Source organism: Panulirus ornatus, chromosome 41, assembly GCF_036320965.1.
Source record: "Panulirus ornatus isolate Po-2019 chromosome 41, ASM3632096v1, whole genome shotgun sequence".
Taxonomy (NCBI): Eukaryota; Metazoa; Arthropoda; class Malacostraca; order Decapoda; family Palinuridae; genus Panulirus; species Panulirus ornatus.
In genome coordinates, this window is record NC_092264.1 from 10,089,801 (window position 1) to 10,116,916 (window position 27,116).

A 27,116-nucleotide genomic window follows, 5' to 3' on the forward strand; every position below is an offset into this window, starting at 1 on the left:
GGAAAGGTAGATCAACAGAAGTTATCAGAGATGCCCTTAGCTACAGATCAAAAAGACCTATCAGTGGATGATGAGGAGAAGCTATCGCACTTCCTTTGAATAATGGAATAATCTGCCTCAAGGATAATGTGCTTGCAGTGATTACGAGCAGTGTTAAAAGCGAGGCATATCTACAAATAGGGTTGTGCGGAGGAAGGTGAATGTGTTGGAAATAAAATGTTTGAGGATATGTGGCATGAGGTGGCTAGATCAAATAAGTAATAAAAGGGTAAGAAAGTTATGTGGTAATAAAAAGAACGTTGTTGAGAGAACAGAAGAGGTTGTGTTGAAATGGTTTGGACACATGGAGAGAATGAGTGAGGAAAGGCTGATGAAGAGGATTTATGTGTCAGGAAACTCGGAGAAGGGGGAGACCAAATCAAAGATGGAAAGATGGAGCAAAAAAGATTTTAAGCAATCAGGGCCTGGACATACAGTGATTGGGGCCTGAGCATATAGGGGGTGAAAGGCATGCGGAGGGGAGATTGATCTGGAACGAGGTGGTATACTGGGGTAGGTGTGCTATCAATGCATTGAACCAGGGCATGTAAAGCAGCCGGGGTAAACTATGGAAAGTTCTTGTAGGGCCTGGTTGTGGAGAGGGAGCTGTATTTTCAGCGCATGACAGATAGAGATTGGATTTATGCACATACCACCTTTCTTTGGCTCTTTCTGGTGCTACCTCACTAACATGGGACACAGCAATCAAGTATGAAAAAAAACTTTCATACATATTCACCATTTCCCGCTTTAGCGAGGTAGCGTTAAGAACAGAGGACTGAACCTAAGAAAGAAAATCCTCACCTGGCACCATTCTCTGTTCCTTCTTTTGGAAGGAGCAGCAGGGGCCTGGAAATCCAGCTCCCCCAGCTCCCTCCCCTTTCAGTCGCCTTCTACAACACACAGGGAATACATGAGAAGTATTCTTTCTCCCCTATCCCCAGGGATGAAAAAAATATATATATTTTCCTAATTGTTCTTCATTTCTTGCTTTGGCAAAGGAGTGCCAAGAACAGAAGAGAGGTACTATTCACTCACATCCATTCACTAGCTGTCATGTGTAACGTGTAACATACCAAAATAACAGCCATCTATCTACAACTAGGCTCTATAGGCCTTTCTGTGGTTTCCCTTCACCCTAATTCACTCAATACCATGCACAAATTTTGACTTCTTGCATGTTCATGCTCTGTTCACAAAGATCTATTTTTACTTCATCCTTCCATCCCAAAGTTGGTCTCCCCTTTCTCCTTGTCCCCTCTACTTCTGACATATATTTATATCCTCTTTGTCAACTTCTCCTCACTCATTCTGTTCATATGGCAAACCCCTTTTCAGTGCATGCACTTCAGCTCCCTCAAACACACTCTTATTATTGCCACACCTCATTCTCTCTCCCTTTTATCACTTACTCAATCAAACCACCTCACACCACATGCTGTCCTCAAACATCTAATTTCCAACACATCCTCCCTCTTCCACACATTCTCATCTGCCCATGCTTTGTATCCAACATCACTGAGACTACTATACCTTCAAACATACCCATTCTTGCCCTCCCAGATAACCTTTCTCTCTTTCCATACATTCCTCAATGCTCCTAGAACCTGCATCCCCTCACCACCCTATGATTCATTTCCACTTCCAAAGTTCCAAATATGGCTTGACTCTATAAATGGACTACATATCACTGCACTTTACAAACATGGGCAACTTGACTGCACTGTTTTGTTAATCTTCAGGGGAAAAGATGATCATAAGCATACATGATCAATTATGGTAGATCTATCATACTGACTGATTCTAAAATGTCTTGGTTAACCCTACCCAATTAACATCTGATCATAAAATGAGTTTGACGTAATATTTTTTTGCAAGTTAAGATAACCTTACATAGCAAGCAATTCTCAAATTTCTTTATCTAATCACCGTAGTTGCTAATTACTGTAAACAAGCTTTTGAACACGTGTGATTCGTGATATTAGATCCCTCATACTAGTCCCAAAATCCTTATAAATAACCTCTTGAGTGGATGTCCTTATGCACTTCTGTTTTTTAATCCTTAAACACTGAGAATCACCATGTTAGGACTTACATAACAGGTCTCAGAAGTCATAATATGAAGCCTAATGTTAGTGGACTTTTGTCAAGCCCCCAACAATATTTTGGCATTTGTATGAGTGCTAAATAGAATTTTGATCACTACAGATGCTTATTTCAGAGATTACCACTCACAGGAAGCAATTCTGGATTGTAAACATAAGTGTAAATAAACATATGTAAATGTGGAAGTATATGTATAACTATCTATCTATAAATATATATATATATATATATATATATATATATATATATATATATATATCTATCTATCTATATTGATGATGCCTGTTCCAACTGGAAATCCCTCAAAAGGGTAGCTATGGCAACATTCTCCATAACTATAGAACTCCAGAGCCACTTGGCCTTAGTGCCTCACCTTTAACAGGCCACAGGCCGAGGGCAAGTCTAGCACTATATACGGATACGTGTAAATAGTAAGTATAAATAGTGATAAGTGCATTTAGAGAGTATACATCACAAGGGTCATCCCATCACAAAAACTTCTCCCTCCTTCCTTCCTCATTTGCTTCTACTGGGTGATCTTGTATTAGCTTAAGCACTTTATCATGCCAGTGTAAGTTATGTCAGCTGACTTGTATGTACATATCCTTTATTTCCACATATTTCTTTTACTTCATAATGAGAAACAGAAAATATGAAACCTTATTTTCTCTGATCAAATCATGACAAGTCACCCAGCATTTAAAGGTTAATCAACAAGTGACTCTCTCTTGATAGTACTGCACTTCTTTTACAACTGCATTAAAGCTATGCACTGCACACTTCCATGAATCTCTGAAGACAGTAGGGTCATGTAGGAGGCATGGCAATGAAAGGATGATGATAAAGGTAAATGAAAGTATAGCTTATGGACACTAAAGAAAGTTATATATGCAATGAGTGAATCATTTAGAGTTAATGCCATTTCAGAAGACGTTACTGGAGCAGCAGTTTCTGACTGTGCGTACTAGTCAGTCTGTGTGTAAAGGTGATGTGTATGGAGAAGTCACACTTTATATACCTACAAAATGTGCAAAGTGATAAAAGAGGCAAATATATCAGAGTGGAAGAACTTGTTTGTAGGTGAACTGAGAGGCTACATACAATTGATACACCACATGTATATGGGAATAAAGTAAAAAAAAAAAAAAAAAAGTACAAAATGAGACATAGACATCACAAAACCATAAAAAGGGCATACATGCAAACTTCCATTAATGTTACTCAACGAAATGCACAAACTGAAGCAATTTTGCCTATTACCTTGCATTTTCATCACCATTACCAAATAAAAACATCCATGATCTACAAAGATCACAGACAACAAAATAACAGCATAAGAAACTCACTGTTACCAATTGCAAACTCATGACCATGACCTGCTACAGCTTGACGAGGAGCATACCACGGGTTTGGTCCGTGGTCCAAGCCACTAAGAAAATGATCCATACCTCAGGCCTGCAAGTTACAAAGGGTTATGGTTATATACTAAGCCAATCTCAAAAGACCAGAGATAAAATCTAAAAGTTATTCTAATATGCAAATGACAAAATATCTACTGTTTGCATCTGGGTTCAGAATACTTTAATCAATATAACTGGCTGACAACAAAAGAAATAATAAGAAAGAGATGACCACCACAATTTCTATCTTATTTCCGGTCCTTTAGAAAGTATACTTTGATGCTGAAGCGCCACATACTGAGATCTGCCATATATTCTTATCCACACCATCCCTCATGCACTGCTTTTTTAACCTCCATTCTTTTTATTTTCCTACTTCAATGATCTGATTTCCTCCATATCTTCACACTTTCCTAATTCAGCCTTTCTTCTATTTTCAAATTATATAAACTCAAAATATTCCTTGGAAAATTGTGATATCAAAGCATGTGAAAAATACAATATAATCAATCTACATCTCTCATGTCTGTTCCCTCCAGGAACTCCCTCAAAGGGGTGGCCATGGCAAAAGTCTCCATTACTAGTGTTACTGGTGAACTCTAGTATTACTTCTTAGCCTTTATAAATGTAGAAATATGCTTGTTAAGAGACCTGGGTAGTTCAAATAAGGTTAAGCCCACTTTAAACGCAGAATATTGTATCAATATTGACACAAGCAAAAAGAAACATGCATCACATTTCATCTTGTCAAACATCATTATTCATATCATATATTATACTTTGTTGCTGTCTCCCGCATCAGCAAGGCAGTGCAAAGAAACAGATGAAAGAATGGCCCAACCCCACATACACATGTATATACATACATGTCCACAAACGCACATATACATACCTATACATTCCAACGTATACATGTATATACATACACAGACATATACATATATACACATGTACATAATTCATACCTGCTGCCTCTATTCATTCCCGCCGCCACCCTGCCACACATGAAATGACAACCCCTTTCCCCCACATGCGAGCGAGATAGCGCTAGGAAAAGACAACAAAGGCCACATTTGTTCACACCCAGTCTCCAGCTGTCATGTATAATGCACCGAAACCACAGCTCCCGTTCCACATCCAGGCTCCACAAAACTTTCCATGGTTTACCCCAGACGCTTTACATGCCCTGGTTTAATCTATTGACAGCACGTCAACCCCAGTATACCACATCGTTCCAATTCACTCTATTCCTCGCACACCTTTCACCCTCCTGCATGTTCAGGCCCCAATCACTCAAAATCTTTTTCACTCCATCTTTCCACCTCCAATTTGGTCTCCCACTTCTACTTGTTCCCTCCACCTCTGACACATATATCCTCTTTGTCAATCTTTCCTCACTCATTCTCTCCATGTGACTAAACCATTTCAAAACACCCTGTTCTGCTCTCTTAACCACACTCTTTTTATTACCAAACATCTCTCTTACCCTTTCACTACTTACTCAATCAAACCACCTCACACCAAATATTGTCCTCAAACATCTCATTTCAAACACATCCACCCTCCTCCGCACAACATTACCAACCATATAAGATTGTTGGAACCACTATTCCTTCAAACATAGCCATTTCTGCTTTCTGAGATAATGTTCTCGCCTTCCACATATTTTTCAACGCTCCTAGAACTTTCACCCCATCCCCCACCCTGTGACACTTTCGCTTCTATGGTTCCATCCACTGCCAAATCCACTCCCAGATATCTAAAACACTTCACTTCCTCCAGCCTTTCTCCATTCAAACTTACTTCCCAATTGACTTGTCCCTCAACCCTACTGTACCTAATAACCTTGCTCTTATTCACATTTACTTTCAGCTTTCTTCTTTCACACACTTTATCAAACTCAGTCACCAGCTTCTGCAGTTTCTCACCCGAATCAGCCACTAGTGCTGTATCATCAGCAAACAACAACTGACTCACTTCCCAAGCTCTCTCATCCACAACATACTGCATACTTGCCCCTCTCTCCAAAACTCTTGCATTCACCTTCCTAACAACCCCATCAATAAACAAATTTAACAACCATGGAGACATCACGCACCCCTGCTGCAAATCGACATTCACTGAGAACCAATCACTTTCCTCTCTTCCTACTCGTACACATTCCTTACATCCTCGATAAAAACTTTTCACTGCTTCTAACAACTTGCCTCCCACACCGTATATTCTTAAAACCTTCCACAGAGCATCTCTATCAACCTTATCATATGCCTTCTCCAGATCCATAAATGCTACATACAAATCCATTTGCTTTTCTAAGTATTTCTCACATACATTCTTCAAAGCAAAAACCTGATCCACACATCCTCTACCACTTCTGAAACCACACTGCTCTTCCCCAATCTGATGCTCTACACATGCTTTCATCCTCATTATACTTCAATCTATTTCCTTGTTCATTCTTATATATGCATGGGCAAAACATACTTTTCATATACTGATGATATGGTGTCAAAAACTTTATCAATTGTGATGAAAGCAAAGCTAGTACACACTGAGCCTCTTTAAATCCAGCAACCTTGGAACCTGGCCACTGCAAAACCACAGAAGATGCCAGAAAACAGAAATTGACACGGTACCCCTGACCTCTTCTAGTCTTGCCAGCTCACTCAACATCCATATTGTAGTGTTATCAAAGGTAGAATGAATCTAAAAGAGGAAATGATACAACCAGTAAATGTTTCAAACAAGGTTTCATCATTACATTACAAGAATCTCCTGATGGAGACTCCTCAGTATCTTGGGCAAGGGTTTTTAGTGGCATACGACTCCAATACAGGGCAGAATCGTCAGCATTATACACCTGTTCTGGGGATAAATTTTGTACTGCCACTAACTATGCAACTTTGTTGCAGCTTTGTGACGAGTAATTAAAGTAATTAAAGTTCTCAGTGACTCGTTACTACTGCTGTTTTACTGTTATCATCAAGGCAGCCAGCCTATGCTGTGTCAGTCCCAGCCTGGCAACCAGCTCATACACTCTCTCTCTCTCTGCATGTATTATGTTGGTTGTTCAGTAGAGAATTGGAGATTTTATTGACTTTTAATATGACCTTGCACTACTAGCTTCTGTGTCAACACCATGCTTTTCCTCCCATACACTGTGCTGAAATTCCATGTCTCTACTTAAACTTGTGTAACCATCCTTGCAAATATTCAGTCATAGTCTTGCTTTCGGTCTCTATGAAAAACTTCGGCCTGCTCGGTAAGCATCTCCACAGAAATGCTTACACCTTCATTACATCGGAGATTAAACCACTTTGCAAGTGCACTGTCTAATTCTGCACTGGCACCTTTCAGTCTTCTGAAACTTTAGAGTTTTTGGCTTTCATTTTCAGCAAAAACTGAAAAGAAGAAATTAACAGGACTGTTAGTCAGCTCAACTAGAGCGTAAACAGATTTTGGCACCTTAGTGCTGCTTACAGCACTGCCCTGGTGGCAAATCCACAAACTAATGGCAGTAGATTCAAAACATTCCAGACCATGAGAGTTACTGGACCACAGAGCACCATATTAAAGAGGTGCAACCTGTACACAACAGAATCAACCTGAAACAGTGGCGAGGGAACAAGGTGTATTGCCGGCATGTTTACCTGTGCGTTTACCACCCATGGTCTTGTGTCAGTTAAGGCAATATACAGAGCATGTGTTTGCTTAATGTGGAAGTAGGAAAAGTTTTTTGATGGTTGTGGAGCAAAGTTCCTTTACATGGGAAATGCAATAAACTGTTTTTGTACTACATCAAATACAGTTCCTTCAATTTTGCTATTTATTTATAAATTTCTTTCGGATTTCTCCTATTTAACATTCTAATGATGAATCACAATGATTCTTCAGTATCTGGGTGATGATTCAAATGAATTATCTATATTTTCTGTTTATCCATAATTTTTGCCTTTGATAGATGTAGATATGAACCATTCTCCCCACTGCTCAAAAAATATTTCATAACCAGGTATGAGGGTTAAGAATTCTCATGTTCCACAACGAGCAAAAAGACTAAGGTGGGAAAAAGTAAAGGCATTTTGTTGTACAGATTCTGTCGTATCAAATCAAATCATGTATATGTATTTCCTTAATCCTTTGGCCACAAATTACAATAGAAGTTATATACACAACATTCCTTCACATCATGAAAAACCACTATCGTCAAAAGCTGTCAAAAAATGTATGGAGGAGAAAGTGTGATAGGGTGGATGTATATGATATGTTATGTACCTTGGCAGCAGATGTATGTGATTGGGGATTAGGCAAAAGATATCATCCTTCCTTTATTCAAAGGAAAAAGTGGATGCATGTGACATGTTATGTACCATGGAAGCAGACATATGTGCCTGGGGACTGGGTGAAAGATATTATCTTTCCTCTATTCAAGGGAAAAGGTGCTACAGGTGTATGTAGCAAGTACAGGGAATAGGTGTGTTAAAGTATACCAAGAAAAAGTGTAAGCTAGGGTGTTAACTGATTGAGTGATGAAAGTGACTGAATACAGAATAAGTGAGGAGCATGAGGGTTTTAGGAAAGACAGGGAATGCATTGATCAGATTTTTGCTATGAGAATGACTGTGGAGAAATATATAGTGACAGGCAAGAGGCATACACAGCTTTTATAGATCTGGAGAAAGTGTATGACAAGAGTCAACTGGAATGCTAAATTGTGTTAAGGATATATGGAGTAGGAGGATAAATAATGGATGTTGTGGAAGCCTATACAGGAGCTAATGCAGGCGTAAGAGTAGATGCACAGTTGATCAAAAGTTTTGGTATACATAAGGGAGCAAGGCAAGGCTGTGTATCACCGTGGCTTTTTAATGTATATATTTATATATCAATTTATTATACTTTGTCAGTGTCTCCCACATTAGCGAAGTAGTGCAAGGAAACAGACGAAAGAATGGCCTAACCCATCCACATACATATGTATATATATACACGTCCACACACACACATATACATACACATATATATAGATGAGAAAAAAGGAGAGATAGGTAGTATGTTTGAGGAAAAGAACCTGGATGTTTTGGCTCTGAGTGAAACGAAGCTCAAGGGTAAAGGGGAAGAGTGGTGTGGGAATGTCTTGGGAGTATAGTCAGGAGTTTGTGAGAGGACGAGAGTAAGGGAAGGAGTAGCACTACTGAAACAGGAGTGGTGGGAGTATGTGATAAGAGTGTAAAAAGTAAACTCTAGATTGATATGGGTAAAACTGAAAGTGGATGGAGAGAGATGGGTGATCATTGGTGCATATGCACCTGGGCATGAGAAGAAAGATCATAAGAGGCAAGTGTTTTGGGAGCAGCTGAGCAAGTGTGTTAGTAGTTTTGATGCACAAGACCGGGTTATAGTGATGGGTGATTTGAATGCAAAGGTGAGTAATGTGGCAGTTGAAGGAATAATTGGTGTACATGGGGTGTTCAGTGTTGTAAATAGAAATGGTGAAGAGATGTGCTGGAAAGAACTGGTGTTTGGGAATACCTGGTTTAAAAAGAGAGATATACATAAGTATACATACGTAAGTAGGAGAGATGGCCAGAGAGCATTATTGGATTATGTATTAATTGATAGGTGCGTGAGAGACCTTTGGATGTTAATGTGCTGAGAGGTGCAACTGGAGGGATGTCTGATCATTATCTTGTGAAGGCGAAAGTGAAGATTTGTAGAGGTTTTCAGAAAAGAAGAGAGAATGTTGGGGTGAAGAGAGTGGTGAGAGAAAGTGAGCTTCGGAAGGACACTTGTGTAAGGAAGTATCAGGAGAGACTGAGTACAGAATGGAAAAAGGTGAGAACAAAGGACATAAGAGGAGTAGGGGAGGAATGGGATGTATTTAGGGAAGCAGTGATGGCTTGCACAAAAGATGCTTGAGGCATGAGAAGCATGGGAGGTGGGCAGATTAGAAAGGGTAGTGAGTGGTGGGATGAAGAAGTAAGATTATTAGTGAAAGAGAAGAGAGAGGCATTTGGACGATTTTTGCAGAGAAATAATGCAAATGACTGGGAGATGCATAAAGAAAACAGGCAGGAGGTCAAGAGAAAGGTGCAAGAGGTGAAAAAGAGGGCAAATGAGAGTTGGGGTGAGAGAGTATCATTAAATTTTAGGGAGAATTAAATGATGTTTTGGAATGAGGTAAATAAAGTACGTAAGACAAGGGAACAAATAGGAACATCAGTGAAGGGGGCTAATGGGGAGGTGATGACAGGTAGTGTGATGTGAGGAGATGGAGTGAGTATTTTGAATGTTTGTTGAATGAGTTTGATGATAAGAGTGGCAGATATAGGGTGTTTTGTTCGAGGTAGTGTGCAAAGTGAGAGGGTTAGGGAGAATGATTTGGTAAATAGAGAAGAGGTAGTAAAAGCTTTACGGAAGAAGAAAGCTGGCAAGGCAGCGGGTTTGGATCGTACTGCAGTGGAATTTATCAAAAAAGGGGTGACTGTATTGTCGACTGGTTGGTAAGATTATCTAATGTATGTATGACTCATGGTGAGGTGCCTGAGGATTGGTGGAATGCTTGCATAGTGCCATGGTACAAAGGCAAAGGAGATAAAAGTGAGTGCTCAAATTACAGAGGTATAAGTTTGTTGAGTATGTGATAGAATGTAAGAAAGTAAATTCTCGATTAATATGGGTAAAATTGAAAGTTGATGGAGAGAGGTGGGTGATTATTGGTGCATATGCACCTGGGCATGAGAAGAAAGATCATGAGAGGCAAGTGTTTTGGGAGCAGCTAAATGAGTGTGTTAGCGGTTTTGATGCACGAGACCGGGTTATAGTGATGGGTGATTTGAATGCAAAGGTGAGTAATGTGGCAGTTGAGGGAATAATTGGTATGCATGGGGTGTTCAGTGTTGTAAATGGAAATGGTGAAGAGCTTGTAGATTTATGTGCTGAAAAAGGACTGATGATTGGGAATACCTGGTTTAAAAAGCGAGATATACATAAGTATACTTATGTAAGTAGGAGAGATGGCCAGAGAGCGTTATTGGATTACGTGTTAATTGACAGGCGTGCGAAAGAGAGACTTTTGGATGTTAATGTGCTGAGAGGTGCAACTGGAGGGATGTCTGATCATTATCTTGTGGAGGCTAAGGTGAAGATTAGTATGGGTTTTCAGAAAAGAGGAGTGAATGTTGGGGTGAAGAAGGTGGTGAGAGTAAGTGAGCTTGGGAAGGAGACCTGTGTGGGGAAGTACCAGGAGAGACTGTGTACAGAATGGAAAAAGGTGAGAACAATGGAAGTAAGGGGAGTGGGGGAGGAATGGGATGTATTTAGGGAATCAGTGATGGATTGCGCAAAAGATGCTTGTGGCATGAGAAGAGTGGGAGGTGGGCTGTTTAGAAAGGGTAGTGAGTGGTGGGATGAAGAAGTAAGAGTATTAGTGAAAGAGAAGAGAGAGGCATTTGGACGATTTTTGCAGGGAAAAAATGCAATTGAGTGGGAGAAGTATAAAAGAAAGAGACAGGAGGTCAAGAGAAAGGTGCAAGAGGTGAAAAAAAGGGCAAATGAGAGTTGGGGTGAGAGACTATCAGTAAATTTTAGGGAAAATAAAAAGATGTTCTGGAAGGAGGTAAATAGGGTGCGTAAGACAAGGGAGCAAATGGGAACTTCAGTGAAGGGCGTAAATGGGGAGGTGATAACAAGTAGCGGTGATGTGAGAAGGAGATGGAATGAGTATTTTGAAGGTTTGTTGAATGTGTCTGATGACAGAGTGGCAGATATAGGGTGTTTTGGTCGAGGTGGTGTGCAAAGTGAGAGGGTTAGGGAAAATGATTTGGTAAACAGAGAAGAGGTAGTAAAAGCTTTGCGGAAGATGAAAGCCGGCAAGGCAGCAGGTTTGGATGGTATTGCAGTGGAATTTATTAAGAAAGGGGGTGACTGTATTGTTGACTGGTTGGTAAGGTTATTTAATGTATGTATGACTCATGGTGAGGTGCCTGAGGATTGGCGGAATGCGTGCATAGTGCCATTGTACAAAGGCAAAGGGGATAAGAGTGAGTGCTCAAATTACAGAGGTATAAGTTTGTTGAGTATTCCTGGTAAATTATATGGGAGGGTATTGATTGAGAGGGTGAAGGCATGTACAGAGCATCAGATTGGGGAAGAGCAGTGTGGTTTCAGAAGTGGTAGAGGATGTGTGGATCAGGTGTTTGCTTTGAAGAATGTATGTGAGAAATACTTAGAAAAGCAAATGGATTTGTATGTAGCATTTATGGATCTGGAGAAGGCATATGATAGAGTTGATAGAGATGCTCTGTGGAAGGTATTAAGAATATATGGTGTGGGAGGCAAGTTGTTAGAAGCAGTGAAAAGTTTTTATCGAGGATGTAAGGCATGTGTACGTGTAGGAAGAGAGGAAAGTGATTGGTTCTCAGTGAATGTAGGTTTGCGGCAGGGGTGTGTGATGTCTCCATGGTTGTTTAATTTGTTTATGGATGGGGTTGTAAGGGAGGTAAATGCAAGAGTCCTGGAAAGAGGGGCAAGTATGAAGTCTGTTGGGGATGAGAGAGCTTGGGAAGTGAGTCAGTTGTTGTTCGCTGATGATACAGCGCTGGTGGCTGATTCATGTGAGAAACTGCAGAAGCTGGTGACTGAGTTTGGTAAAGTGTGTGGAAGAAGAAAGTTGAGAGTAAATGTGAATAAGAGCAAGGTTATTAGGTACAGTAGGGGTGAGGGTCAAGTCAATTGGGAGGTGAGTTTGAATGGAGAAAAACTGGAGGAAGTGAAGTGTTTTAGATATCTGGGAGTGGATCTGTCAGCGGATGGAACCATGGAAGCGGAAGTGGATCATAGGGTGGGGGAGGGGGCGAAAATTTTGGGAGCCTTGAAAAATGTGTGGAAGTCGAGAACACTATCTCGGAAAGCAAAAATGGGTATGTTTGAGGGAATAGTGGTTCCAACAATGTTGTATGGTTGCGAGGCGTGGGCTATGGATAGAGATGTGCGCAGGAGGATGGATGTGCTGGAAATGAGATGTTTGAGGACAATGTGTGGTGTGAGGTGGTTTGATCGAGTAAGTAACGTAAGGGTAAGAGAGATGTGTGGAAATAAAAAGAGCGTGGTTGAGAGAGCAGAAGAGGGTGTTTTGAAATGGTTTGGGCACATGGAGAGAATGAGTGAGGAGAGATTGACCAAGAGGATATATGTGTCGGAGGTGGAGGGAACGAGGAGAAGAGGGAAACCAAATTGGAGGTGGAAAGATGGAGTGAAAAAGATTTTGCGTGATCGGGGCCTGAACATGCAGGAGGGTGAAAGGAGGGCAAGAAATAGAGTGAATTGGAGTCATGTGGTATACAGGGGTTGACGTGCTGTCAGTGGATTGAAGCAAGGCATGTGAAGCGTCTGGGGTAAACCATGGAAAGCTGTGTAGGTATGTATATTTGCGTGTGTGGACGTGTGTATGTACATGTGTATGGGGGGGGGGGGGGGTTGGGCCATTTCTTTCGTCTGTTTCCTTGCGCTACCTCGCAAACGCGGGAGACAGCGACAAAGTATAAAAAAAAAAAAAAAAAAAAAAAAAAAAAAGTTTGTTGGGTATTCCTGGTAAATTATATGGGAGGGTATTGATTGAGAGGGTGAAGACATGCACAGAACATCAGATTAGGGAAGAGCAGTGTGGTTTCAGAAGTGGTAGAGGATGTGTGGATCAGGTTTTTGCTTTGAAGAATGTATGTGAGAAATACTTAGAAAAGCAAATGGATTTGTATGTAGCATTTATGAATCTGGAGAAGGCATATGACAGAGTTGATAGAGATGCTCTGTGGAATGTATTAAGAATATATGGTGTGGGAGGCAAGTTGTTAGAAGCAGTGAAAAGTTTTTATCGAGGATGTAAGGCATGCGTACGTGCTCTTATTCACATTTACTCTCAACTTTCTTTCACACACTTTACCAAACTCAGTCACCAGCTTCTGCAGTTTCTCACATGAATCAGCCACCAGCGCTGTATCATCAGCAAACAACAACTGACTCACTTCCCAAGCTCTCTCATCCACAACAGACTGCATACTTGCCCCTCTTTCCAAAACTCTTGCATTCACCTCCCTAACAACCCCATCCATAAACAAATCAAACAACTATGGAGACATCACACACCGCTGCCGCAAACCTACATTTACTGAGAACTAATCACTTTCCTCTCTTCCTACACGTACACATGCCTTACATCCTCGATAAAAACTTTTCACTGCTTCTAACAACTTGCCTCCCACACCATATATTAATACCTTCCACAGAGCATCTCTATCAACTCTATCATATGCCTTCTCCATCCAGATCCATAAATGCTACAGACAAATCCATTTGCTTTTCTAAGTATTTCTCACATACATTCTTCAAAGCAAACACCTGATCCACACATCCTCTACCACTAATGAAACCACAATGCTCTTACCCAATCTGATGCTCTGTACATGCCTTCACCCTCTCAATCAATACCCTCTCATATAATTTACCAGGAATACTCAACTAACTTATACTTCTGTAATTTGAGCACTCACTTTTATCCCCTTTGCCTTTGTACAATGGCACTATGCAAGCATTCCGCCAATCCTCAGGCACCTTACCATGAGTCATACATACATTAAATAACCTCACCAACCACTGAACAATACAGTCACCCTCTTTTTTAATAAATTCCACTGCAATACCATCCAAACCCGCTGCCTTGCCGGCTTTCATCTTCCGCAAAGCTTGTACAACCTCTTCTCTGTTTACCAAATCATTCTCCCAATCCTCTCACTTTGCACACCAACTTGACCAAAACACCCTAACTCTCATTTGCCCTCTTTTTCACCTCTTGCACCTTTCTCTTGACCTCCTGCCTCTTTCTTTTATACATCTCCCAGTCACTTGCATTTTTTCCCTGCAAAAATCGTCTAAATGCCTCTCTCTTCTCTTTCACTAATAATCTTCCTTCTTCATCCCACCACTCACTACCCTTTCTAATCTGCCCACCTCCCACACTTCTCATGCCACAAGCATCTTTTGCACAAGTCATCACTGCCTCCCTAAATACATTCCAATCCTCCCCCATTCCTCTTACGTCCTTTGTTCTCACCTTTTTCATTCTGTACTCAGTCTGTCCTGGTACTTCCTCACACAAGTCTCCTTCCCAAGCTCACTTACTCTCACCACTCTCTTCACCCTGGGGATAGGGGAGAAAGAATACTTTCTACGTATTCCATGCGTGTTGTAGAAGGCGACTAAAAGGGGAGGGAGCAGGGGGCTGGAAATCCTACCCATCTCGTTTTTGATTTTCCAAAAGAAGGAACAGAGAAGGGGGCCAAGGGAGGATTTCCCTCAAAGGCTTAGTCCTCTGTTCTTAACACTACCTCACTGACATGGGAAATGGCGAACAGTATAAAAAAAAATATATAACTATTTAATTATTTATTTTGCTTTGTCGCTGTCTCCCGCGTTTGCGAGTTAGCACAAGGAAACAGATGAAAGAAATGGCCCAACCCACCCCCATACACATGTATATACATACACGTCCACACACGCAAATATACATCTATACCTATACCTATACATCTCAATGTACACATATATATACACACACACAGACATATACATATATACACATGCACATAATTCATATTGTCTGCCTTTATTTATTTCCATCGTCACCTCGCCACACATGGAATAACAACCCCCTCCCCCCTCATGTGTGCAAGATAGCGCTCGGAAAAGACAACAAAGGCCCCATTCGTTCACACTCAGTCTCTAGCTGTCATGTAATAATGCACTGAAACCACAGCTCCCTTTCCACATCCAGGTCCCACACAACTTTCCATGGTTTACCCCAGATGCTTCACATGCCCTGGTTCAATCCATTGATAGCACGTCGACCCCAGTATACCACATCGTTCCAATTCACTCTATTCCTTGCACGCCTTTCACCCTCCAGTCAACGATACAGTCACCCACTTTTTTAATAAATTCCACTGCCATACCATCCAAACCTGCTAACTTGCCAGCTTTCATCTTCCGCAAAGCTTTTACTACCTCTTCTCTGTTTACCAAATCATTCTCCCTAACCGTCTCACTTTGCACACCACCTCGACTAAAACACCCTATATCTGCCACTCTATCATCAAACACATTCAACAAACCTTCAAAATACTCACTCCATCTCCTTCTCACATCACCACTACTTGTTATCACCTCCCCATTAGCCCCCTTCACTGAAGTTCCCATTTGCTCCCTTGTCTTATGCACTTTATTTACCTCCTTCCCAAACATCTTTTTATTCTCCCTAAGATTTAATGATACTCTCTCACCCCAACTCTCATTTGCCCTCTTTTTCACCTCTTGCACCTTTCTCTTGACCTCCTGCCTCTTTCTTTTATACCTCTCCCACTCATTTGCATTTTTTCCCAGCAAAAATCGTCCAAATGCCTCTCTCTTCTCTTTCACTAATAATCTTACTTCTTCATCCCACCACTCGCTACCCTTTCTAATCAACCCACCTCCCATGCTTCTCATGCCACAAGCATCTTTTGCGCAAGCCATCACTGCTTCCCTAAATACATCCCATTCCTCCCCCACTCCCCTTACCTCCTTTGTTCTCACCTTTTTCCATTCTGTACTCAGTCTCTCCTGGTACTTCCTCACATAAGTCTCTTTCCCAAGCTCACTTACTCTCACCACTCTCTTCACCCCACCATTCTCTCTTCTTTTCTGAAAACCCCTACAAATCTTCACCTTTGCCTCCACAAGATAATGATCAGACATCCCTCCAGCTGCAACTCTCAGCACATTAACATCCAAAAGTCTCTCTTTCGCGTGCCTATCAATTAACACATAATCCAATAACGCTCTCTGGCCATCTCTGCTACTTACATACGTATACTTATGTATATCTCGCTTTTTAAACCAGGTATTCCCAATCACCAATCCTTTCTCAGCACACAAATCCACAAGCTCTTCACCATTTCCATTTACAACACTGAACACCACATGTATACCAATTATTCCCTCAACTGCCACATTACTCACCTTTGTAATCAAATCACCCATCACAATAACCCGGTCTTGTGCATCAAAACCACTAACACACTCATTCAGCTGCTCCCAAAACACCTGCCTCTCATGATCTTTCTTCTCATGCCCAGGTGCATATGCACCAATAATCACCCAACTCTCTCCATCAACTTTCAGTTTCACCCATATCAATCTAGAATTTACTTTCTTACACTCTATCACATACTCCCACAACTGTTTCAGTAGTGCTACTCCTTCCCTTGCTCTTGTCCTCTCACTAACCCCTGACTTTACTCCCAAGACATTCCCAAACCACTCTTCCCCTTTATCCTTGAGCTTCGTTTCACTCCGAGCCAAAAATCCAGGTTCCTTTCCTCAAACATACTACCTATTTCTCCTTTTTTCTCATCTTGGTTACATCCACACACATTTGGACACCCCAATCTGAGCCTTCGAGGAGGATGAGCACTCCCCGCGTGACTCCTTCTTCTGTTTCCCCTTTTAAAAAGTCAAAATACAAAGAGGGGAGGGTTTCTGGCCCCCCACTCCCATCCCCTTTAGTCGCCTTCTACGACACGTGAGGAATGCATGGGAAGTATTCTTTCTCCCTTATTTTTTATTTTTTTTTTTTGCTTTGTCGCTGTCTCCCGCGTTTGCGAGGTAGCGCAAGGAAACAGACGAAAGAAATGGCACAACCCACCCCCATACACATGCCTTGATTCAATCCACTGACAGCACGTCAACCCCGGTATACCACATCGCTCCAATTCACTCTATTCTTTGCCCTCCTTTCACAATCCTGCATGTTCAGGCCCCGATCACACAAAATCTTTTTCACTCCATCTTTCCACCTCCAATTTGGTCTCCCTCTTCTCCTCGTTCCCTCCACCTCCGACACATATATCCTCTTGGTCAATCTTTCCTCACTCATTCTCTCCATGTGACCAAACCATTTCAAAACACCCTCTTCTGCTCTCTCAACCACGCTCTTTTTATTTCCACACATCTCTCTTACCCTTACGTTACTTACTCGATCAAACCACCTCACACCACACATTGTCCTCAAACATCTCATTTCCAGCACATCCATCCTCCTGCGAACAACTCTATCCATAGTCCACGCCTCGCAACCATACAACATTGTTGGAACCACTATTCCTTCAAACATACCCATTTTTGCCCTCCGAGATAATGTTCTCGACTTCCACACATTCTTCAAGGCTCCCAGAATTTTCGCCCCCTCCCCCACCCTATGATCCACTTCCGCTTCCATGGTTCCATCCGCTGCCAGATCCACTCCCAGATATCTAAAACACTTCACTTCCTCCAGTTTTTCTCCATTCAAACTCACCTCCCAATTGGATTGACCCTCAACCCTACTGTACCTAATAACCTAATAACCTTGCTCTTATTCTCCCTTATATATATATATATTATTTTTTATTTATTTTGCTTTGTCGCTGTCTCCCGCGTTTGCGAGGTAGCGCAAGGAAACAGACGAAAGAAATGGCCCAACCCACCCCCATACACATGTATATACATACACGTCCACACACGCAAATATACATACCTATACATCTCAATGTACACATATATATACACACACAGACATATACATATATACACATGTACATAATTCATACTGTCTGCCTTTATTCATTCCCATCGCCACCTCGCCACACATGGAATAACATCCCCCTCCCCCCCTCATGTGTGCGAGGTAGCGCTAGGAAAAGACAACAAAGGGCACATTCGTTCACACTCAGTCTCTAGCTGTCATGTAATAATGCCCGAAACCACAGCTCCCTTTCCACATCCAGGCCCTACAGAACTTTCCATGGTTTTCCCCAGACGCTTCACATGCCCTGATTCAATCCATGAGAGCACGTTGACCCCGGTATACCACATCAATCCAATTCACTCTATTCCTTGCCCGCCTTTCACCCTCCTGCATGTTCAGGCCCTGATCACTCAAAATCTTTTTCACTCCACCTTTCCACCTCCAATTTGGTCTCCCACTTCTCCTCGTTCCCTCCACCTTCGACACATATATCCTCTTGGTCAATCTTTCCTCACTCATCCTCTCCATGTGCCTAAACCATTTCAAAACACCCTCTTCTGCTCTCTCAACCACACTCTTTTTATTTCCACACATCTCTCTTACCCTTACATTACTTACTCAATCAAACCACCTCACACCACATATTGTCCTCAAACATCTCATTTCCAGCACATCCACCCTCCTGCGCACAACTCTATCCATAGCCCATGCCTCGCAACCATACAACATTGTTGGAAACACTATTCCTTCAAACATACCCATTTTTTGCTTTCAGAGATAATGTTCTCAACTTCCAAACATTCCTCAAGGCTCCCAGGATTTTCTCCCCTCCCCCACCCTATGATTCACTTCCGCTTCCATGGTTCCATCCACTGCCAGATCCACTCCCAGATATCTAAAACACTTTACTTCCTCCAGTTTTTCTCCATTCAAACTTACCTCCCAATTGACTTGACCCTCAACCCTACTGTACCTAATAACCTTGCTCTTATTCACATTTACTCTTAACTTTCTTCTTTCACACACTATACCAAACTCAGTCACCAGCTTCTGCAGTTTCTCACATGAATCAGCCACCAGCGCTGTATCATCAGCAAACAACAACTGACTCACTTCCCAAGCTCTCTCATCCACAACAGACTGCAAACTTGCCCCTCTTTCCAGAACTCTTGCATTCACCTTCCTAACAACCCCATCCATAAAAAAATTAAACAACCATGGAGACATCACACACCCCTGCCGCAAACCTACATTCACTGAGAACCAATCACTTTCCTCTCTTCCTACATGTACACATGCCTTACATCCTCGATAAACTTTTCACTGCTTCTAACAACCTGCCTCCCACACAACTTACTCACATATATATATGTATCTATTTATTTATTCATTCACTATACTTTGTCACTGTCTCCTGCGTTAGCAAGGTAGCACAAGGAAACAGATGAAAGAATGGCCCAACCCACCCACATACACATGTATATACATACGCGTTAATATGCGCACATATACATACCTATACATTTCAATGTATACATCTACATACACAGACATATACATATATACAAATGTACATAAATCATGCTTGCTGCCCATATTAATTCCTGTCGCCACCCCGCCACACATTTCCATAATGTGGGGTTTTCAAGACAGCAGTGTAGATGTTACAGTAAAAACATGTATGTTCACTGATTCAAGAAGTGGAATCACAGATCCGTCAAGGAAAAAGGAAAGTTACAAGTTTTCCATAAGGAGATGGGCAGAAAATAGGTTTTTGGGGCATTAAATTTAACCAGATTTTGTTCCCCACTTTGATATCCTGTCCAAGTCTGTGTTTAATAAGGAATTTGTGTTGAAGAAGCAGGCTTTGAAGGATGTGGAGGAATGCAATGCTGATTTGTCAGCATAGGAGTACATTCAGTCATTTGTGGAAAGGAAATCACTGATAAAACATAAAAAAAGTGTAAGGGACTGGACAGAACCTTGAGGGAAACTGCTGCTGATGGGGAATGGGGTAGAGGCTGATCAACTGACAACCACAGAGATAGATCATCCAGAGAGGAAGCTAGATTTGAGGGAGCAAAGTAGGGGAGGGAATTCACAAGAGAGGAGCTTAAGAGATAAGACTCTCATGCTACACCCTCTTAAATGCTTTGGTTATATCAAAATCTTTCTAGGATAATGACCAGACATTATTAGGATAAGATCTCATCTTATGGAAGCCATACCACTGATCAGAGATTCAAGATATCAGAGGATATGGGAGTTGAGGAGGGATTCAAAGACTTTGGAAATAGTAGATATCACAGCAACAGGATGATAGCTTGAGGTGTCTGAAAGGTTTGCATTCATTCACACTATTTCCAGACTCCAAACTAATTGTAGCCACTACATTATGTCTATTAAGAATACTACAGGTTACCCAGAAGTACAGGGTGTAAGGCTATCACTCTGGATGTAAAACTGGAGGTGCTTAGGAAGTTTGATGATGGCAAGGAAGTCATGGACATCGTCTTTTGAAATAAAATTCACTGAAGGAGGAGGTCACATGCCTCAACGAGTGTTTAATATGGTCATAACTGGCCCATTTCAGAAAAGATTTCCATGCAAGACATTCATAGCAAGGAAATAAAGACTGCTACAGGGTTTAAAGCAGACAAAAATTACTTAAAACTTCGACTAAGAAGGAATGCTGTGGGAGATTTTTAGCTTAAGTCCTTTCTAGTGCTTTATTCATAATCTTCTAGGACTATGATGGGCTTGTAAAGTCCACATTACCTGCAATTTGACAACAGTTGCTGAATCTGATGCCAGTCCTTAGTGATACTAATACAGTCTTCCACCACCACCAACCATTATGCCTCCCAACCCCTCTCCTTCCCAAAACCCTGCCTTCACACCATAACCTAAAGCCCTCATCTCAATATTTTCTGTTTTCATAAAATATCTTAACTGGCTGGCATGCATGGTAAGTTGTTCTACGGCTAAGTTATTGCATGCATATTCCATAAGCAAGACTTAGAAAAGGGAAACTAGTGCTCAGGAGTGCATCCCCATCCATTACATAATGGGCTTCAGCTGCTCATATGCTAACTATTCACATAATGACAAGTTTTTCAGGAAAGTAAATTTGTCGCTAAATGGTGGGTGTCAGTAATAAAGTCTTTCTGTATAACTGTTTCCAATGACTCTGTTACTGACACCATTATTCTTATGTCCAACCACAAGTCAAAATCTTTTTAATCATTAGTTATGATATACAGGATGACAGCTTAAAAGAAGACAAATTAACAGTCTATCAATGATGGATAGAGAAGTTAATTTCTATTGAAAATGTTCCTTTGTTTAAACAAGTTAAACAAAATAAAAATCTGTGATATGTTTGAATAGCTTACAAAAGCCACAAATCAGTTACTACTGACAACAGCTGACCAATGCATACAGAAACAAAAACTGAAACTAAATACTTCCTCCCTCTGATTAAGATACAAACATCAGATGAAGAACGTAAACCACAAATTGTAAGCTCCTGAGAAACACCTATAAATTCTCTGGGTGAGCAAAAATTTCTTCAAATTTAACATTACAAAGAAGACATGAATGTTTTTATCCAGTAACTATTGTACCATCTTCAGCACACATGAATATAAGAAAGCAACTGAGTATAAAGAACTTAAAATATTTGGAGAAAATACCCAGTTCATACACTTCTTACATGTACATTTACAGGATTACAGTTCATGTTTCGTGAGCAAAAAACACTGGCATAGGTCATACAAAGCCCTGGCAACCTTTATTTTCGTGAGCAAAAAAACACTGGCATAGGTCATACAAAGCCCTGGCAACCTTTCTTTTTGTGAGCAAAAAAACACTGGCATAGGTCATACAAAGCCCTGGCAACCTTTCTATCAAATAATATCATACTGAGGCTGGTCAACTACTGAAAGAGTCATTTCTAATGACATACAGTCAGTAAAAGACAGTATTGCTACACCTGTCATTTACTGGTATGCTACACAAATATAGAAAACTATCAGGTATCATTGGAAAGGAAAAGGAAGTTAACAGATCTGAATTTCCAGATACCCCTATATTTCTATCTTCTGCTATATGATACATAGGATACACTGAAAACTTTCTTGTGGTTGACAGTATAATATATTAATATATGTAAGTATTCAACATCCTGGGGACAGGGGAGAAAGAATACTTCCCACGCATTCCTCACGTGTCGTAGAAGGCAACTAAAGGGGACAGGAGCGGGGTGCTAGAAACCCTCCCCTCCTTGTATTCTAACTTTCTAAATGGGGAAACAGAAGAAGGAGTCATGTGGGGAGTGCTCATCCTCCTTGGATGTAACTAAGATGAGAAAAAAGGAGAGATAGGTAGTATATTTGAGGAAAGGAACCTAGATGTTTTGGCTCTGAGTGAAACGAAGCTCAAGAGTAAAGGGGAAGAGTGGTTTGGGAATGTCTTGGTAGTAAAGTCAGGGGGTAGTGAGAGGACAAGAGCAAGGGAAGGAGTAGCACTACTCCTGAAACAGGAGTGGTGGGAGTACGTGATAGAGCGTAAGAAAGTAAACTCTAGATTGATATGGGTAAAACTGAAAGTGGATGGAGAGAGATGGGTGACTACTGGTGCATATCCACCAGGGAATGAGAAGAAAGATCATGAGAGGCAAGTGTTTTGGGAGCAGCTGAATGAGTGTGTTAGTGGTTTTGATGCACGAGACCAGGTTATAGCGATGGGTGATTTGAATGCAAAGGTGAGTAATGTGGCAGTTGAGGGAATAATTGGTATACATGGGGTGTTCAGTGTTGTAAATGGTAATGGTGAAGAGCTTGTTGATTTATGTGCTGAAAAAGGACTGGTGATTGGGAATACCTGGTTTAAAAAGCGAGATATACATAAGTATACATATGTAAGTAGCAGAGATGGCCAGAGAGCGTTATTGGATTATGTGTTAATTGATAGGCGTGCGAAAGAAAGACTTTTGAATGTTAATGTGCTGAGAGGTGCTACTGGAGGGATGTCTGATCATTATCTTGTGGAGGCGAAGGTAAAGATTTGTAGAGGTTTTCAGAAAAGAAGAGAGAATGTTGGGGTGAAGAGAGTGGTGAGAGTAATTGAGCTTGGGAAGGAGATTTGTGTGAGGAAGTACCAGGAGAGACTGAGTACAGAATGGAAAAAGGTGAGAACAAAGGATGTAAGGGGAGTGGGGGAGGAATGGGATGTATTTAGGGAAGCAGTGATAGCTTGTGCAAAAGATGTGCGTGGTATGAGAAGCATGGGAGGTGGGTTGATTAGAAAGGGTAGCGAGTGGTGGGATGAAGAAGTAAGATTATTAGTGAAAGAGAAGAGAGAGGCATTTGGACAATTTTTGCAGGGAAATAATGCAAATGACTGGGAGATGTATAAAAGAAAGAGGCAGGAGGTCAAGAGAAAAGTACAAGAGGAGAAAAAGAGGGCAAATGAGAGTTGGGGTGAGAGAGAGTATCATTAAATTTTAGGGAGAATTAAAAGATGTTTTGGAAGGAGGTAAATAAAGTGCATAAGACAAGGGAACAAATGGGAACATCAGTGAAGGGGGGTAATGGGGAGGTGATAACAAGTAGTGGTGATGTGAGAAGGAGATGGAGTGAGCATTTTGAAGGTCTGTTGAATGTGTTTGATGATAGAGTGGCAGATATAGGGCGTTTTGGTCGAGGTGGTGTGCAAAGTGAGAGGGTTAGGGAGAATGATTTGGTAAACAGAGAAGAGGTAGTAAAAGCTTTGCGGAAGATGAAAGCCGGCAAGGCAGCGGGTTTCGATGGTATTGCAGTGGAATTTATTAAAAAAGGGGTTCACTGTATTGTTAACTGGTTGGTAAGGTTATTTAATATATGCATGACTCATGGTGAGATGCCTGAGGATTGGCAGAATGCTTGCATAGTGCCATTGTACAAAGGCAAAGGGGATAAGAGTGAGTGCTCAAATTACAGAGGTATAAGTTTGTCGAGTATTCCTGGGAAATTATATGGGAGGGTATTGATTGAGAGGGTGAAGGCATGTACAGAGCATCAGACTGGGGAGGAGCAGTGTGGTTTCAGAAGTGGTACAGGATGTGTGGACCAGGTGTTTGCTTTGAGGAATGTATGTGAGAAATACTTAGAAAAGCAAATGGATTAGTATGTAGCATTTATGGATCTGGAGAAGGCATATGATAGAGTTGATAGAGATGCCCTGTGGAAGGTATTAAGAATATATGGTGTGGGAGGCAAGTTGTTAGAAGCAGTGAAAAGTTTTTATCGAGGATGTAAGGCATGTGTACGTGTAGGAAGAGTGGAAAGCGATTGGTTCTCAGTGAATGTTGGTTTGCGGCAGGGGTGTGTGATGTCTACATGGTTGTTTAATTTGTTTATGGATGGGGTTGTTAGGGAGGTGAATGCAAGAGTTTTGGAAAAAGGGAAAAGTACACAGTCTGTTGTGGATGAGAGAGCTTGGGAAGTGAGTCATTTGCTGTTCGCTGATGATACAGCGCTGGTGGCTGATTCGGGTGAGAAACTGCAGAAGCTGGTGACTGAATTTGGTAAAGTGTGTGAAAGAAGAAAGCTGAGAGTTAATGTGAATAAGAGCAAGGTTATTTGGTACAGTAGGGTTGAGGGTCAAGTCAATTAGGAGGTAAGTTTGAATGGAGAAAAACTGGAGGTAGTGAAGTGGTTTAGATATCTGGGAGTGGATTTGGCAGCGGATGGAACCATGGAAGCGGAGGTGAATCATACGGTGGTGGAGGGGGCGAAAGTTCTGGGGGCATTGAAAAATGTGTGGAAGTCAAGAACATTATCTTGGAAAGCAAAAATGGGTATGTTTGAAGGAATTGTGTTTCCAACAATGTTATATGGTTGCGAGGCGTGGGCTATAGATAGAGTTGTGCGGAGGAGGGTGGATGTACTGGAAAAGGATGTTTGAGGACAATATGTTGTGTGAGGTGGTTTGATCGAGTAAGTAATGAAAGGGTAAGAGAGATGTGTGGTAATAAAAAGAGTGTGGTTGGGAAAGCAGAAGAGGGTGTTTTGAAATGGTTTGGTCACATGGAGAAAATGAGTGAGGAAAGATTGACAAAAAGGATATATGTGTCAGAGGTGGAGGGAACGAGGAGAAGTGGGAGACCAAATTGGAGGTGGAAAGATGGTGTGAAAAAGATTTTGAGTGATCGGGGCCTGAACATGTTGGAGGGTGAAAGGCGTGCAAGGAATAGAGTGAAATGGAACAATGTGGTATACTGGGGTCGACGTGCTGTCAATGGATTGAACCAGGGCATGTGAAGCGTCTGGGGTAAACCATGAAAAGTTTTGTGGGGCCTGGATGTGGAAAGGGAGCTGTGGTTTCGGTGCATTATACATGACAGCTAGAGACTGATCGTGAATGAATGTGGCCTTTGTTGTCCTTCCCTAGCGCTACGTCGCGCACATGCGGGGAAGGGGTTTTCATTTCATATATGGCGAGGTGACGACAGGAATGAATAAGGGCAGACAGTATGAATTATGTACATGTGTACATATGTATATGTCTGTGTGTGTATATATATGTATACCTTGTGATGTATAGGTATGTAAATGTGTGTGTGTGTGGACGTGTATGTATATACATGTGTATGTGGGTGGGTTGGGCCATTCTTTCGTCTGTTTCCTTGCACTACCTCGCTGACGTGGGAGACAGCGACAAAGTACAATAAACAAATATAAATATATCTCATATCTGTTAATTTTTTTTTTTTTTTGCTTTGTCGCTGTCTCCCGCGTTTGCGAGGTAGCGCAAGGAAACAGACGAACGAAATGGCCCAACCCACCCCCATACACATGTATATACATACGTCCACACACGCAAATATACATACCTACACAGCTTTCCATGGTTTACCCCAGACGCTTCACATGCCTTGATTCAATCCACTGACAGCACGTCAACCCCAGTATACCACATCGCTCCAATTCACTCTATTCCTTGCCCTCCTTTCACCCTCCTGCATGTTCAGGCCCCGATCACACAAAATCTTTTTCACTCCATCTTTCCACCTCCAATTTGGTCTCCCTCTTCTCCTTGTTCCCTCCACCTCCGACACATATATCCTCTTGGTCAATCTTTCCTCACTCATTCTCTCCATGTGACCAAACCATTTCAAAACACCCTCTTCTGCTCTCTCAACCACGCTCTTTTTATTTCCACACATCTCTCTTACTCTTACGTTACTTACTCAATCAAACCACCTCACACCACACATTGTCCTCAAACATCTCATTTCCAGCACATCCATCCTCCTGCGCACAACTCTATCCATAGTCCACGCCTCGTAACCATACAACATTGTTGGAACCACTATTCCTTCAAACATACCCATTTTTGCTTTCCGAGATAATGTTCTCGACTTCCACACATTCTTCAAGGCTCCCAGAATTTTCGCCCCCTCCCCCACCCTATGATCCAAGACGAGGTCTTGGACAATCACGTTTACCAAATGGCATCCTAGCTATGTCTTTTCGTTGTATATCAACTGACTGTTATATTTTTCTCATGTCTCCCCTGATGATGTGATTATTGCACGAAAGTGCACTTAGGAACTTATTATGTTTCATTTTCCCTGTGGACTCATAGGAATGTGCATATGTCTGTGTATGTGTATGTATATGTATGTATATGTTGATTTGTATATGTATGTATGTGTGCATGTATGGGCACTTATGTACATACATGTGTATATGAGTGGATGGGCCATTCTTCATCTGTTTACTGGCACTACCTCACAGACACAGGGAACAGCAATTAAGTATAATAAAAAGAGCGTGGTTGAGAGAGCAGAAGAGGGTGTTTTGAAATGGTTTGGGCACATGGAGAGAATGAGTGAGGAAAGATTGACCAAGAGGATATATGTGTCGGAGGTGGAGGGAACGAGGAGAAGAGGGAGACCAAATTGGAGGTGGAAAGATGGAGTGAAAAGG

The 27,116-nt window shown here is 41.5% G+C and overlaps 1 protein-coding gene across 9 annotated transcripts in view; it reads right to left on the reverse strand.

Annotated features, from left to right (window-relative positions):
• LOC139761666 (uncharacterized) overlaps positions 1 to 27,116 on the reverse strand; it is an 84,321-nt gene that overhangs the window by 47,942 nt on the left and 9,263 nt on the right. For 8 of the 9 annotated variants that reach the window (XM_071685983.1, XM_071685988.1, XM_071685981.1 and 5 more), the window contains one exon: positions 3,492 to 3,600. The exons of the other annotated variant lie outside the window; for it this stretch is intronic. In XM_071685983.1, the coding sequence (XP_071542084.1) occupies positions 3,492 to 3,591 (100 nt within the window). In that variant the 5' untranslated portion in view covers positions 3,592 to 3,600. The remainder of the gene's footprint in view (positions 1 to 3,491; positions 3,601 to 27,116) is intronic. 9 annotated transcript variants of the gene reach the window in all.